Source organism: Tympanuchus pallidicinctus, unplaced genomic scaffold, assembly GCF_026119805.1.
Source record: "Tympanuchus pallidicinctus isolate F22 unplaced genomic scaffold, pur_lepc_1.0 scaffold26, whole genome shotgun sequence".
NCBI classification, from domain to species: domain Eukaryota; kingdom Metazoa; phylum Chordata; class Aves; order Galliformes; family Phasianidae; genus Tympanuchus; species Tympanuchus pallidicinctus.
The window spans coordinates 3,111,532-3,124,762 of record NW_026294743.1 but is presented as its reverse complement, the minus strand read 5'-3'; the positions used below and the strand labels follow the sequence as shown (position 1 = coordinate 3,124,762).

General features: G+C 36.6%; 2 protein-coding genes across 4 annotated transcripts in view; one reads left to right on the top strand and one right to left on the bottom strand.

The window, feature by feature from the left end:
* ANAPC10 (anaphase promoting complex subunit 10) overlaps positions 1-13,231 on the bottom strand; it is a 153,327-nt gene that overhangs the window by 7,824 nt on the left and 132,272 nt on the right. The gene's annotated exons all lie outside the window — the stretch shown is intronic.
* Positions 1-13,231, top strand: part of HHIP (hedgehog interacting protein) — a 69,835-nt gene that overhangs the window by 12,714 nt on the left and 43,890 nt on the right. For both annotated transcript variants that reach the window (XM_052690418.1, XM_052690417.1), the window contains exons 3-4: positions 1,258-1,414; positions 2,238-2,439. In XM_052690418.1, the coding sequence (XP_052546378.1) occupies positions 1,258-1,414; positions 2,238-2,439 (359 nt within the window). The remainder of the gene's footprint in view (positions 1-1,257; positions 1,415-2,237; positions 2,440-13,231) is intronic.

The following is a 13,231-nucleotide window of genomic DNA, read 5'->3' as shown; positions in this document are numbered from 1 at the left end:
TTTTCCAAAGAAACACAGCTGTCCCTGATCAGCTCTTATTGTAAGTTGTAAGCCAGAGGTTTTACGGCCAAGATCAATGGATTACAGCATTATTCACAAGTGGTAAAGTCATGCATAAATTAGACCTGTAATTTCAATGAAGCGTTAGTTCTGCGTATCTTATCAGTTATGTCTTGGACCACGCTACACAGATCCTAACACAGTACGCTAAACATGCAAAAAGTAAGAAAGGTGACTTTAGGCACATTATGTTAATGTCTATTTTAGTGAAATATGTGTAACTAGCTAAATTCTACCTTAGATTCAATTAAAAACTGGCTAGAAATGACTAGATATATGTTTGTGGACAGAGATATTTTTACTGTCATTAAACATACTGTAGTATCATCAGTGTCGGGGGCTTTCCTCAAAGGCTCTCATTTTACTAACATCTTGTTTCCCCTGTCTTTAAACTTCCTTCTATTTTAACCTAAAACCTAAAAAGCATCCTTCATCCAGGGGCAGCTTAAAGCCAGCTCCAATGCAGCATGATACAACCCCTTTTTCACTGGGACATTGCATTTACCCGCTCTCATGTCAGGAGCTCACCAGAGGCCAGTTACCTGCCAACAAGGTGCAGGTACTTCTTGCTTTCTGGGACACCGGGTATTCACCTCTCCAACTGATGTTTTTGGTGCCAGCATTCCACAAAAGTCTTTATTGCACATCTTTTACCAAAGTCTTTACCAAAGGTTTTACAACAAGCCACTCTTAAAAAAAAATCTTAAATCAGTGAAGAGTTACCATTTTCATTTTTTTTTTTGCACAGAGAGTAACAAAATATACTGGTTTTTTTGCTAAAGCAATAAAAAAGGGATCCAATACAAAACTAAAAACAAGAAAGTTAAATGAAAGCTGGTCAAGCTATTTTGCAGCAGGTACTAAAATTCATTTTTAGATATAAAATCAGGAAAAAATATAGGCAGCCTTAAGTCTCACCTTTGCCCCTTTGCTTTCTTATGACTAACTATAGGGTCATTTTGAATTGTTTTCTTCTTACTTAAGCACATTGAAAATAAAAGTTTAATACGAATGAATAAACTATAAAAGGTAATAGTTTGCATTTATTCAGAGCAGTCCTTTTTTGCAGACAGCACTTTGTTTAAAAGGACTTCTTTTTCCACTCAATATGTAATCTATTTAAAGATTAGTTTGACAGCTCAAAACTGCAGACATGACAACACACTAAATATTTGTATGCTCTTTTGCATTTTTAAGGTTTTCTCCAAACTACAGCTGATGAGTTTTGCTTTTACTATGCAAGAAAAGATGGTGGTGTATGCTTTCCAGATTTTCCAAGAAAACAAGTGCGAGGGCCAGCTTCTAACTCCCTGGACCACATGGAGGAATATGACAAAGAGGAAGAGATCAGCAGGTTCATAAAGATATTCATAAAGATAAATGTTGTTTAATCTGAAGAAAATAAAATCGCAAAGCCTGTGGTTTTCACAGGGAACCAGCTCAGTCTGTGCTTATGCTCAGCAGCTGTGTTTTCCAGATGGTACTTTCTGTTGCTGTAGCTGGTGTATATTGAAGAGAAAGTTACATTAGCTTCAATATCTCACTAACATTTTATATTTAAGTTGCTAAAAGGTGTTAGAATCTTGGCTTGATCCAACCCGTGGACCTTGGTTGGGGCCCATGTTGTGGATGATACCTCTTTCTAGGATGTCATTTCTACCTCAATTTAACATTACTAAGCAACTACGATAGGTTTATTATCAAAGTATCTATATTATGTTTTCCAATTTTTTTCTTCTGTTTATTTTTCACTGTGAAAATTATTAAATTAGACTGTAAATAAACTGTCTCATTATAAGTCACTAATGGACTTTTAAAATCAAATTTTGGAAAATCATAGAATTGCTGGAATTTACTGTGTTTACTGAACAGTAGATTTTTTTCTATTCATAAATATTTTTTCTCTCTGTTAAACTACATTTTTAAACTATATTTTAGTATTAGTCTACATTTCAGATCTAAGATTAGTTGATTTTCTCTTTGTATATATACAAAACAAATTTTGTTCAAGTGAAGTTCAGTTTGATTTTCAGTACTGTCTGCTTGCATGCATTCAAGGAAATGATTTATGCTGGATTGTATAGCTGTTTGTAAAATCATTTTATCTTTAGGGACATTATTTTGTCACGGTTACGAGAAAGAAGCCATTTCTCACTAGTGTTTAACTTTTTTTTTAGAAAACACAAGCACAACTGCTTCTGTATTCAGGAAGTCATGAGTGGACTGAGGCAGCCTGTTGGAGCAGTGCATTGTGGGGATGGATCTCATCGCCTCTTCATTCTTGAGAAAGAAGGATATGTGAAGATTTTCAGTCCTGAAGGAGATCTGATCAAGGAACCTTTTTTGGATATACACAAGCTTGTTCAAAGTGGAATAAAGGTTGGAATTTTTACTTATATCTATCTGCTTATATTTTAGCCTGTATCTAAGGAAAAGGGGAAGAAACGTTTTTGAGAAAAAAAAATTAATTTACATAATAAAAAGAAGAGTAATGGCAACAGTCACTGCAGTTCTATCTGGCAAAGAAATGAATATTCTTCCTTAGTTCATGAGGGGACAAGGTAGCTTCTTAGAATGTCTTCACATTTTTCTTTTTCCCTCCATTTTTTCCTCACTTCAAATTCAGAAGAAAATATACATCAGTACCACATAGCATTATCTTTGTATTTCAACCTTTGCGCTCATTTCCTACTGAATTCAGGTGAGTTTTGCTGTGATTCCAGTGGCAGCAGGTTTGGCTTGGTGCATGGTGTGACCTGCAGGTGCTCAGCAATGCCGCAGAAGCTGGAGGGCCTGGGGAGGCAAGCTGGGATAGGGCAGGGTGCTCTCTGCCTCTTGGCTCAGCCTCAGAGTGGCACAGGCTGCCTCTGACAGGAGGCTCCCATTTGTATTTGAGATGCACATAAGGAGTCACTTACCCTCTAAATTCAGATGTGAGGGTGGACTGGTATGACAGCTGTCGTACTGCTTAATGGCAAAAGTGATCCTGGCTTTTGTGAGCAGGGGATTGAATGGTGGATGGCCAGTGTTGGCAATACACTGCCAGGTGGAGGTAAGAAATCACATACAGGTGTGGGTAACTTCCACTAGAAAACTTGTAAGCCTGTTCAGTGCTATTCTACTTAGGAAATACCACAAATATTGTTCCATCTTGATTTTTTGTCAAATTTCAGAGCAGTAAAACCTAAGTAAAACCCAGATATATAAAGCAAATTTAAATTGTGACAAGGTTTTTCTTACAACAGTCACTACTGTATATCATAAAGTCTTAATGGATGAAAAATACATTGACATACTCTCGACAGAGTAAATTTAAATAATAATGATGCTGAACAACATTCAGAATATTAAAAATGCACAGCACATGCTAAGTGGTCTTTTTGAGTTTCAGCTATAAGGTCAATAAGCCAACTTAAGAAAATCTGAATGTTTTTGTTTTATGCTGAAACAGATAAGTATATGACACCTTATTAAGGAAAAGAAACAGTTGATGTGAATATGAGATATCTTGAACTCTTCCCTTTATGCCTGTACAGGTAGGCAGTATGTTTGAGATCCCAAAACAAAACGAACATTTCCGGGATCTTTTTGAAAGTCAATCTAAAGCTGATTTGTTCTTCTTATCTGAAAATTCTGATCATTTGTGTTTTTGAAAAACTGACACTGAGACGTTCTGCAGAAATCCTTTCAGTCCCAAATAAGCTTTCCGGGAGGAAACTTTTACAGCAGAAACTCAGAGGCTAAACTAAATGGAAAATGGATTTTCCATGCTTTTTGAATGGGTAATAGCCTAGTTGATAAGACTCAGCAGCTACCCTGAGATTCAAACTCAACTTCTTGTGCTGTTTTAAATCAGTGGCCTGATCTTTTTAGTCTCTTTACCACCCTCACCATCGTATAATACTCTAAAGCAAATCTGTGTAAATAATGTGATGTTCTCTAAGCTTGAAAATCTAATTCCGTTCCCTGAGATAACAGTCCAGTGCTTAAGGATAATTGTATTGCAGTGTTTAATGTAGGCTGGCAAGAACAGAGGCTTCACGTACTTTCAGATAAGGAGAAAGGGAATGTGCCTGGAAGCAAAACAGCAGTTTTTAAATAGAGAAAAGAATGTGATGAATTAGAAGTAGTAAATAAATAAATAAATAGAATAAAACAAAAAGCATATAACACAAATGGTAGTTTTAAAACAAATATTCTCAACATTTTTGTTTGTCCTCTGCATTCTGATTCCTATAATCATTGTCCAGTGTTCTTTACCTACAAGGATACAAGACCACTGTGAAAAATTAACCATTATTCCATCTAAATAAAATACTTGAAGATAATTTGATTTTATTTGCACTTTATACACTTTAAAACTAGAAATCAGTAATGGAGAATACTGTGGGGACAATTCGCTATCAGGTAGTGCAGCCAGGAATTTAAAAAGACATTATGTAAAACACTGCTTCCACATGCAAGGTGTGAGAACCACAGAATGCATCCCCTGTGCCTAGTCAAGACATGCTTCTAGAGTAAGGTAGGTGAAGCTGTATGTATGCATTTTGCTCAGCATGCCTTATTCTTTTATATACTGGAGCAAGTGAAAAAAGTTAAGTGTAATCAATGTCGTTTCAAATGAGCCTGATCAAACTTAGGTCCACATTTTCCAATGAAATGTTTTACCAAGGTAACATGGTGCATATTTTTAAATGCTCTGCTCATTTACACAAATTCATAGATGTTAACTCACACATCTTGTCAATTCTTCCACACAGTCTTATTTCTGAACTAATGTAGAGACTCTTCACTGAAATAAAAAAAAAAGAAAAAAGAAAACCTGTTCACCTCTTTTCCAAGTTTGAAGGAATGGTAGCAAGAAAGGGAAAATTATTCTTTTTCCATAAAAACACAGAATAAGGACTTTAAGTATTTTTTTTCTTTTTTATAACCTGTGCTAAAAAGAGCAGTTTCTTTTCATTTCGTACCTCTACCTGAAATATTAACAAACACTTCGCTCTACTTACAATAATAAAAAGAACACCTTTTCAAACCTTAGATATGTGATATACCATGTAAATGCAATGTAATATAAAGTGATACCCCTAAAAAGTGTTTTGGACAGCTATCACAGTAAGATATTTTTGTGATGATAGACAGAGTAAAACAGCAGTGGTTGACTTCATCTTTTTTTTCTAATTTAAAAAGGAAATTCAGGAGTGATAAATCATTACATTGTCACGGAGCAGCAAATCTGCTGTGTAATGATTTTCCAAAGAATATTCTTAAAACTATATTCTGGCAGATATATACAAGAAACAAAAATAAAATACATCCTTCATTAAAATAATCTTGCACTTCAGTTCTGACATCAGCTCAGTTCTAACATCATTTCCCTCATGACAGCTCTGGCAGTCAGATAAGGAGGTGTCACATCCCACCCACACGGGGAGGAAAAGGAGGACAAAGCATGCAACATAAAATAGAAGTGACTGCATTGTATGGAATTGTGCCATTATATTATCATAAGAAGATGCTAATTTGTTCTCTGGTGAACTAATGGTCCCTGTGTTGATGAAATTCATTTGGAGCCCCTAATGTTGCTGCAAGTGAGCTCCAAGGTCTTCACTGGTGTTCCTAAACTAAACATGCAGATAGAAGTATCAGGAGTTGCTTCTTAGCAGTCACTTCTATTCACGTCTTTGAAAGTCTGTGGATGTAAATGGAAATTAAGAAAAGTGGAACGACCTGATGCATGTCTTATTGTTCCACTGGCTTTTAATGATCCTTGTAGCCACTGGGTTCTGAGTAGGTGATTCAATTTTAAGGAGTTCAAATGAAAGAGAAAAAGTGGTAGCTTTATATGTTGCCAGTATCTCAGAGGAAATATGAGCAAACGTGGAAGTATTTCAAGAGAGAGACGTGTCTGGATGATCGTAGCTTGGGCTACCCCTATGAAGAAAGGTTGAGGGAACTGGACTTGTGGAGCTTGGAGAAGGCTCCGGGGAGACCTCATTGTAGCCTTCCAGTACTTGGAGAGAGCATATAAACAGGAGAGGGAATGGCTGTTTATGAGGGCGGATAGTGATAGGACAAAGGGGAATGGATTTAAACTCAGGCAGGGGAGGTTTGGGTTAGATATTAGGAGGCAGTTTTTCACACACAGGGTGGTGACGCACTGGAACAGGTTGCCTGAGGAGGTTGTGGATGCCCCATCCCTGGAGGCATTCAAGGCCAGGCTGGATGTGGCTCTGGGCAGCCTGGTGGTTGGTGACCCTGAACATAGCAGCGGGGTTGAAACTAGATGATCTCTGTAGTCCTTTTCAACCCAGGCCATTCTATGGTTCTATGATTCTCCTCAATGGAAATGAGGTGCAAGATTCCTGACTTAAAAAGAAAAGAAAAGAAAGAAAAAAAAAAAACCACAAAAAAACGCTCTGAATAGCTTAACAAACAATTTTTCTCTGCACATCTCCTAGTTGGTAATCCTTCTTGAAAGCGCAGTTAGCAAAAATGTCTTTTGGATCTATTTTTCAATTTTGTTAGAAGACATGGATGGATCTTAATCGAGACATTGCTAACTAGGCATATGTGGCCCTTGGTGCAGTATGTCTAGATGCACTGGACACTTGGCCAAATCCCTCCTGTCACCCTTCACCTTTTCTTTCCTGTCTCAAGAATGTGGTGAAAAGGAGGGAGCTGTTTACCTCAGTCCTACCCCAAAATTGAGTAAGAGCGTAAGTGGGGCATGCACCTGTAACTTGAATCTAGGACATGCCTCTGGGCTCAAACATCTTGGAATATATATCCTGGAAAATACTGTTCGATTCCATCACCTGTGTCCACTGATATTACAGGCTACCCTGAATATGTGGCCTATATGTAGAGAAATAAAATGAACGTTTACAAGAATAAGAGCCCATCCCCTAAAAGTATGCTTCCTTGATCTGTTGAATTTACTTCTCCATTACACTGTGGTGAAGACAGTTGTTAGTTATAGAGCAACACTGTACAGTTGCTCTTTCAAAATTATGTAACGAAGACAATTTTAATATGAAAACATTACTACCTGCTTTTTCTTTTGAACTGACCGTCATTGCTGCTGTTTCCTTTATATTTTAAACTATTAACAAGGAGAAGAGAGTAGCTTCCATGAGAAGCTACTGAACTAGTTAGTCCTTTGATTTCAGTGGTGTTTAAGGTGACCTTATAACTGGTTATCAACAAAACTTAGCCCTCGTCTATCTGAATCCTGTCTAATTTATATTGTTAGGAAGGCATCTAAGTGCGATTTGGCAACAAAAAAAGGAAGAGCCTGCTCTTCTCTTAGGAGGTACATGCAATAATCGCCTATCAAAATACTTTCTGAAAAGCAAAGTACCTCTAGAGCTGCAATTGTAAAGAACTTCCTTCAGTCATTAAAACATTTTTGTGGTCCTTCCCTGCAATCATTCCACTTTTCAACATTCTTTTAAAATGAAAGACCCAGAACTGTGCACAAGAGCCAAACTGACATCTCATGACCACCAATGGTAGGATCAAGTCCCTGTTATCAACCACTCCATTTGTAAATCTACTGACTGAATTAGATCTCAAAGAACGGAATAGTAGTAGGGTTCCATTTTCAGTTGCTTGTTATTTCTGATCCTTAAGTAACGTTAAGTTCATTGTCGCTGTTGTTGTCTGTGGCCATAGATGTTGTATTGTTCTGGCATTTGTCTGTCAGTTCACAGATTGTGTAGCTAGTAAGAACAGCTGCAGTCAATTGGGCTTTGCCACTTGGCTTCATGCAGTGCCCAGAGTGGAAACCCTTGCAAAAAGGGGTGAAAACTTAAAACTGCTTTTAAGAAAATACCAATTTTACTTGTGTAGGGATCTTTTCTTCTTTCTTTTGACAAGCAGAAATTCTCGTGGACATACTGTGATAAAGGGCAAAGCCTTCCAGGAAGGAAAGGGCACAGCAGAGGAAGAAAAGCAATAAAGGGATAGAAAATCCCAATGAAATAGTACTAAAGACCACTGCTAAGAATACTTGACTCCTTCACTTCACTCTCCTTCTTACCTTCTTTTCTACTTTCTACTCTCAGACTGTGGTTTTTATTGTCACAAACACTTAAATTTTAACACAGATTTCCCTGACTTCTAGGCCACATTAACCTTTTATTTCATCTTACTTCCAGGTCAATCAGGAAAACTAACTTTATGTTAGTTTTAATTCTCAAAGTTTAATTTTAATTTTTTTTAATTTAATTTTAATTCTCAAAGTTTTTTAAAATGCGATATTGCTATATAATTCCTTGCAAATATATTAATGTTCAATTCTGTTTACGCTGAAAAAATATATAAGTATCAACAACCATTATTTTAAGTCTATGCGCACTAAGTTTTTGAGTCATAGTCCTAAGAGGAGTTATAAGTTGGGTATATTCCTTAGTGTATGTTTGATTTTTACATCAGATCACAAGTGCTTGCAGTCCTGCAAAGTCTTACTCATGGGTGATCCAATGATTCAGACAGGAATCGTCTATGAGTGGGACTACAGGAAAAGGTTTTCAAGGTGATGCAATGAAGAGTGATGTGGAACATATGCAGTAAACCTGTTTTCCACCCATAACAATTTTCACAGTCAGTATACAGCTCTGAGAGTAGATCATCAGGTATTAAACATATGCTAGCTATGATGCTACAAGTCAATCATTCCAAAGCTCCTCAGGTTAAAATGAGCACCATCTCACCACAGGCAGCTTTTTGCAAGAATGCAGGATTAGTAGTGAAACTTTTACTGTGCCTTCAACTGTGTCTGCATTTGCAGCATAACTTTTAATTGCATAATTACATATGAATCAGATCATTCAGTATAAAATTCAAATCAAAACACAGGAAAAAAAAAAAAGCCACTACCTCCAGCGCTGACACAACATGTTTCATGGAGCTTATAATAGGTTGTAGAGCCTCTGCTGTGAGGAGTGCTGCTACAGAAAACTACAATAAAACAGTAATAAAATCTTTTTAAATTTTAGCATGTGAGTAGAATAAGACTGATTTTATTGTTTGCTGAATTCTACTCTCAATTTTATCATCATAAAATCTCCTACAAACTCCTCAATAGTCAGTATGAACATTTTAGTCATTATGTTGATTCACAGACCTCATTTAACATATACATTTTTCACTGGTACTAACAGGATTTATGTTACTGACAAAAGACAGACGATTCATACTGATTATCCCTTGTAAACCCAGTAATTTCAATGAATTTATTTTCTTCTGAATTCTTACGTGGATTAGGGTGAAATTAACGAACCTTTCTTCACCTTCCTCTTTGCCTTGATATCACAGAACAAGCTGGGCTGTGCTCCGGTAAGCAATAGTTCATGCTCCTGGCAAAATTATCTTCTGCCATCAGCTCCCTAGAGAGCTGAACTTATCATGGCTACTAAATTTGTGATCAGTTAATCTCAAATGGGATTATTCTGATGCATGGAGTGGAAAGGGTCTAGGTCTGGAAGGAGGATTGGGAGATCTTACCTAAGTTTCTTCCATCTTCAAGCTAGTGGGCCTACAACTCTTCCGAGTTATTTGGAGACTTTGTTTATTAAAACTCTAGAAATTAAACCCTTTCTTCTACCAGACCAAGCTAATACCTGCTTACAAGAAAGTCTGTTTAAGATGTGTGAGTGGCAGAGCGGCAAGGGAAATAACATTATCAGCATATAAAAATTGTAAGTTCTGGGGTGTTTTTTGATTTCTTGAAACTCCTCCTTCAGAGTAATGTCTGCGATGTCTGTAAGGTGAGATTCTGGAATGTCTTTTGTGAGACACTGAAATGCCGTGTTGTGCATGTTGCTGCTTTTCTTCTGATATTGGGCAGAAAATGACATGACAATCAATACACACTTCAGTTCTCCACTGGGAGACTGCATGTTGGCAAGCAATGAAGGCTGTTCTTCAGCACAGGACTTACATGTGAAAGTCACGTGGGGTCTTAGGACATTACAGAGTTCTCACTCATTCAAGAGGTCAGAAGGGATGCAGTCCTACTTGAAGCACAACAAACATTGTTTCTGTGGCCACATCTCATCTGCGACCTGCCCAGTTGGAATCAGAATTTTTTTTAAATGTGTTGCCATCATTTAGGCAGAAAACTGGGGAATAAATAATGGTAAAGGTGTGCATGTGGCCAAATGAGAAAGTATGGAACATTTTAAGACAAACCAAAACCAACACATACGTATGTGATGACCTTAAACATTAATGAAATAGACCCAATGCACAGACTTAACAGTTGGCATGATAACTCAATCCTTTCCATTAAAATGAAAACTTTTTTCTTTAAAAGGTTTTAAAATTATGATTTTTGAGAAGCTGATAATATTTTTATGAGAACTTTATATATTTCAGCTGCTTTCAGAAGTGTAAAATACAATCACTGTCTTAACTGAGGACTGTATAATGACAGCGAAGTTTGCCTGCCTGGATTTCCCATTAACCATTTGCTGATTTTGGTTACAATCCTGAAGAATGCACACCAGTCCTTTGAAAGTGGCTGTATTTTATCGCCTTCTAGCTATGTTGCCTGCATAGAAAATAAGGATTTTTACAATTCCAAAAAGCATGTGCCAAATGCTCCAGAGACAGATACCTATTTCTGTGTGAGAGACTGAACTAGATAACTGTACTCAAGCCAGAAATTGTAGAACAGCGCAGTGATTCTCAGGTTGTAAGCTGACCAGATGAAGAATTGCCAGTTTATTCTAAGGAAATTTGAGTCAACAAAACATGATCATTTCTGTTGATTTTGGGTAGTATGTCTTAGATTTGAGGAGCTGAGAGGGGAAAGAAGATAATACTTTATCATTTTACATGCACATGTGTAGATTTTAATGTTCTGTGCTTCCTTGAGAGGAATCCCATGGTGCCAATTAACCTAACTTATTCCAAAACAATTTGCTGTTTGGAAAGAATAATTTTCATTGTGGGTGTTCCATGAAATTGTATGCCTTATACCCTGTTATTACTGAGATGTGTGTAGTGCAATTGTGAGTGCCAGTTTCTTTTCCATGCACTGTATAGATTATAGCTGTATCCCACACACAGTGCTAGATAATCCCTACTTTAATTTTGTTATGTGTACAAATCCTTTCTGAACATTTAGCGGTTTTAAAAATGTAAAAATCCATCATCTTCTGAAACTGCTTTTGTTAAAACCGAAAGCTGAATTTAGAAGTGATCAAAACCAATGAAAAACATGGTAATTATCTAATTAAAATGAAATTATTGCGTTTGCTGGAATATAACAGGCAGATCATGATATCCAACACAAAATGGCAAAGGAGGAATAACGTTACGCAGAAAATTCCATGGTTTTTAGCCAACACAGTTTCAACCACATGTTTTTCTTTAATGGGAGGAGGCTTAACAGTCCACTAAGATTCCATGATTCATCATCCCTTTAAGCTCTTGGACACCCCAAATTCTGTAACGAGGTCCTAGAATACTTCAGTGAGCACACAGTCCAGGGAGCACATAAAAGAACACAAAAACATTACCTGCTGTCCTTGGGAGCTTTGTACTTTCACTTCCATCATTGCTATATGAGTCCTTCTGGTGTTATATCCCATTCACCATGCCATACAGAAAACAGGTAATTTATTTGTCTTAAAAAAGATTGTCTTGAAAAACACACACTCTTTTATAGTTAATACAGACCTACTGCTGTGTCTACATGTACTTCCCCCAAATGCCAGAGAATAATTTTCTTTTGTAACTTCTTACACCCATTTTCTCACAAGCTCTTAAGTCCTATTCTTTAGACAGGATCAGCATGTTGAATTGAGGGAGGATGGATGACTGCTATATTATCGTGTTTTCCACCCATTTTATCCCATTTTATCACTGGTAAGCCAGTTAAAATTGGACAAAATGATCTGTCCCTAATTTAAGTTTGCATATAATTCTTCTTTTAAAAAACTGTCAGAACTTTTTTCCCATTACTGAGAAAAAGCCCTCCAAAAGATGAAACCACTTAGTAGCTGACACTTATTTTTGGTCACTGTCAGTGCATTCTCATATTGCTGGAATTTTCAAAGAAATTATTCCATAAATCTCAATAAAGTAATATTCTCTCTTAGATTTAGTTTGGAAAATGGAATATACGATCTGTGGGAGAGAGATCTGCAAAATACTTTCAACCACTTGTTTTCAATTTACAGCAGATATTTTTTAAAACCTTGATCTATCTCACTGGCATTGAATCTCAATCCCTACAGCTGAATTGCAACAACTTGAATTTATGTAATAATCATTACTTCTATGCTAACTGAATGCCCTGAGAAAATATGAAAGAGGGAGTAAATCACTAAAGGCTTTTGTATTTTGACATTCCTAAAAAATTTGTGAATTTCTACAAGTTAGACTCTCAATATAGTTACAGCTCAGAGACAGCATACCAGAAGAGCTAAGAGATTAATGGACCTGAGTCACATTGGTAGTGAAGGAGAAGAGACTTTTTTTATATATATATATCAAACTACACAATAAAAGTAGTACTTACTTAAACTAGTAGTACCCATATTATTTTTGGAATTGTGATCATCTTTCATGAGGAGTCATGTTAGAAGGAAGTTAGCACCTTTAACGTAATAATTTCAAGTTCTTCCGTGAAAACAATGAATGCCTTTCCTTTACAATTTGAACACTTAACTGTGTATTATAAATGCAAATAGTATTGTACATATCATAGGACCCTAGCAGAAGATGTAGCTAAGCATTATTGAGTCTGTTTATCAAGTCATTGTTTAGGTATACTAATGAATGCAGAAAAATCTTGAATGCTTTAAGGTCTAGCCAAATAGAATTTCAGATGAAAAGAAAGGAAATCCAAAATGTTGGCAGCTTACATTACAGATAATTTCCTCCCCTACAGCTGTCTTGCAGGCTATAACAGGACAGTGACTTTTTGAGGGAAAGAGCAAGAAGCCAGTGGTGTCATTTAAAAAGCATGCGTGTGCATGTGTAAATAAATTAGTAAGATAACAAGCCATACAAGTCTGCCCCTACAGTTGCTTGTAAGTCACTGAATCACTATAAAGCCCTACACATACAGTGCAGTTCCAAATGTTATTTCAGAAGTCTGAAGCAACAGACAAATGCAAAGGTAGCAAGTGTTAGGGAACTGCCTAGTAAAAAC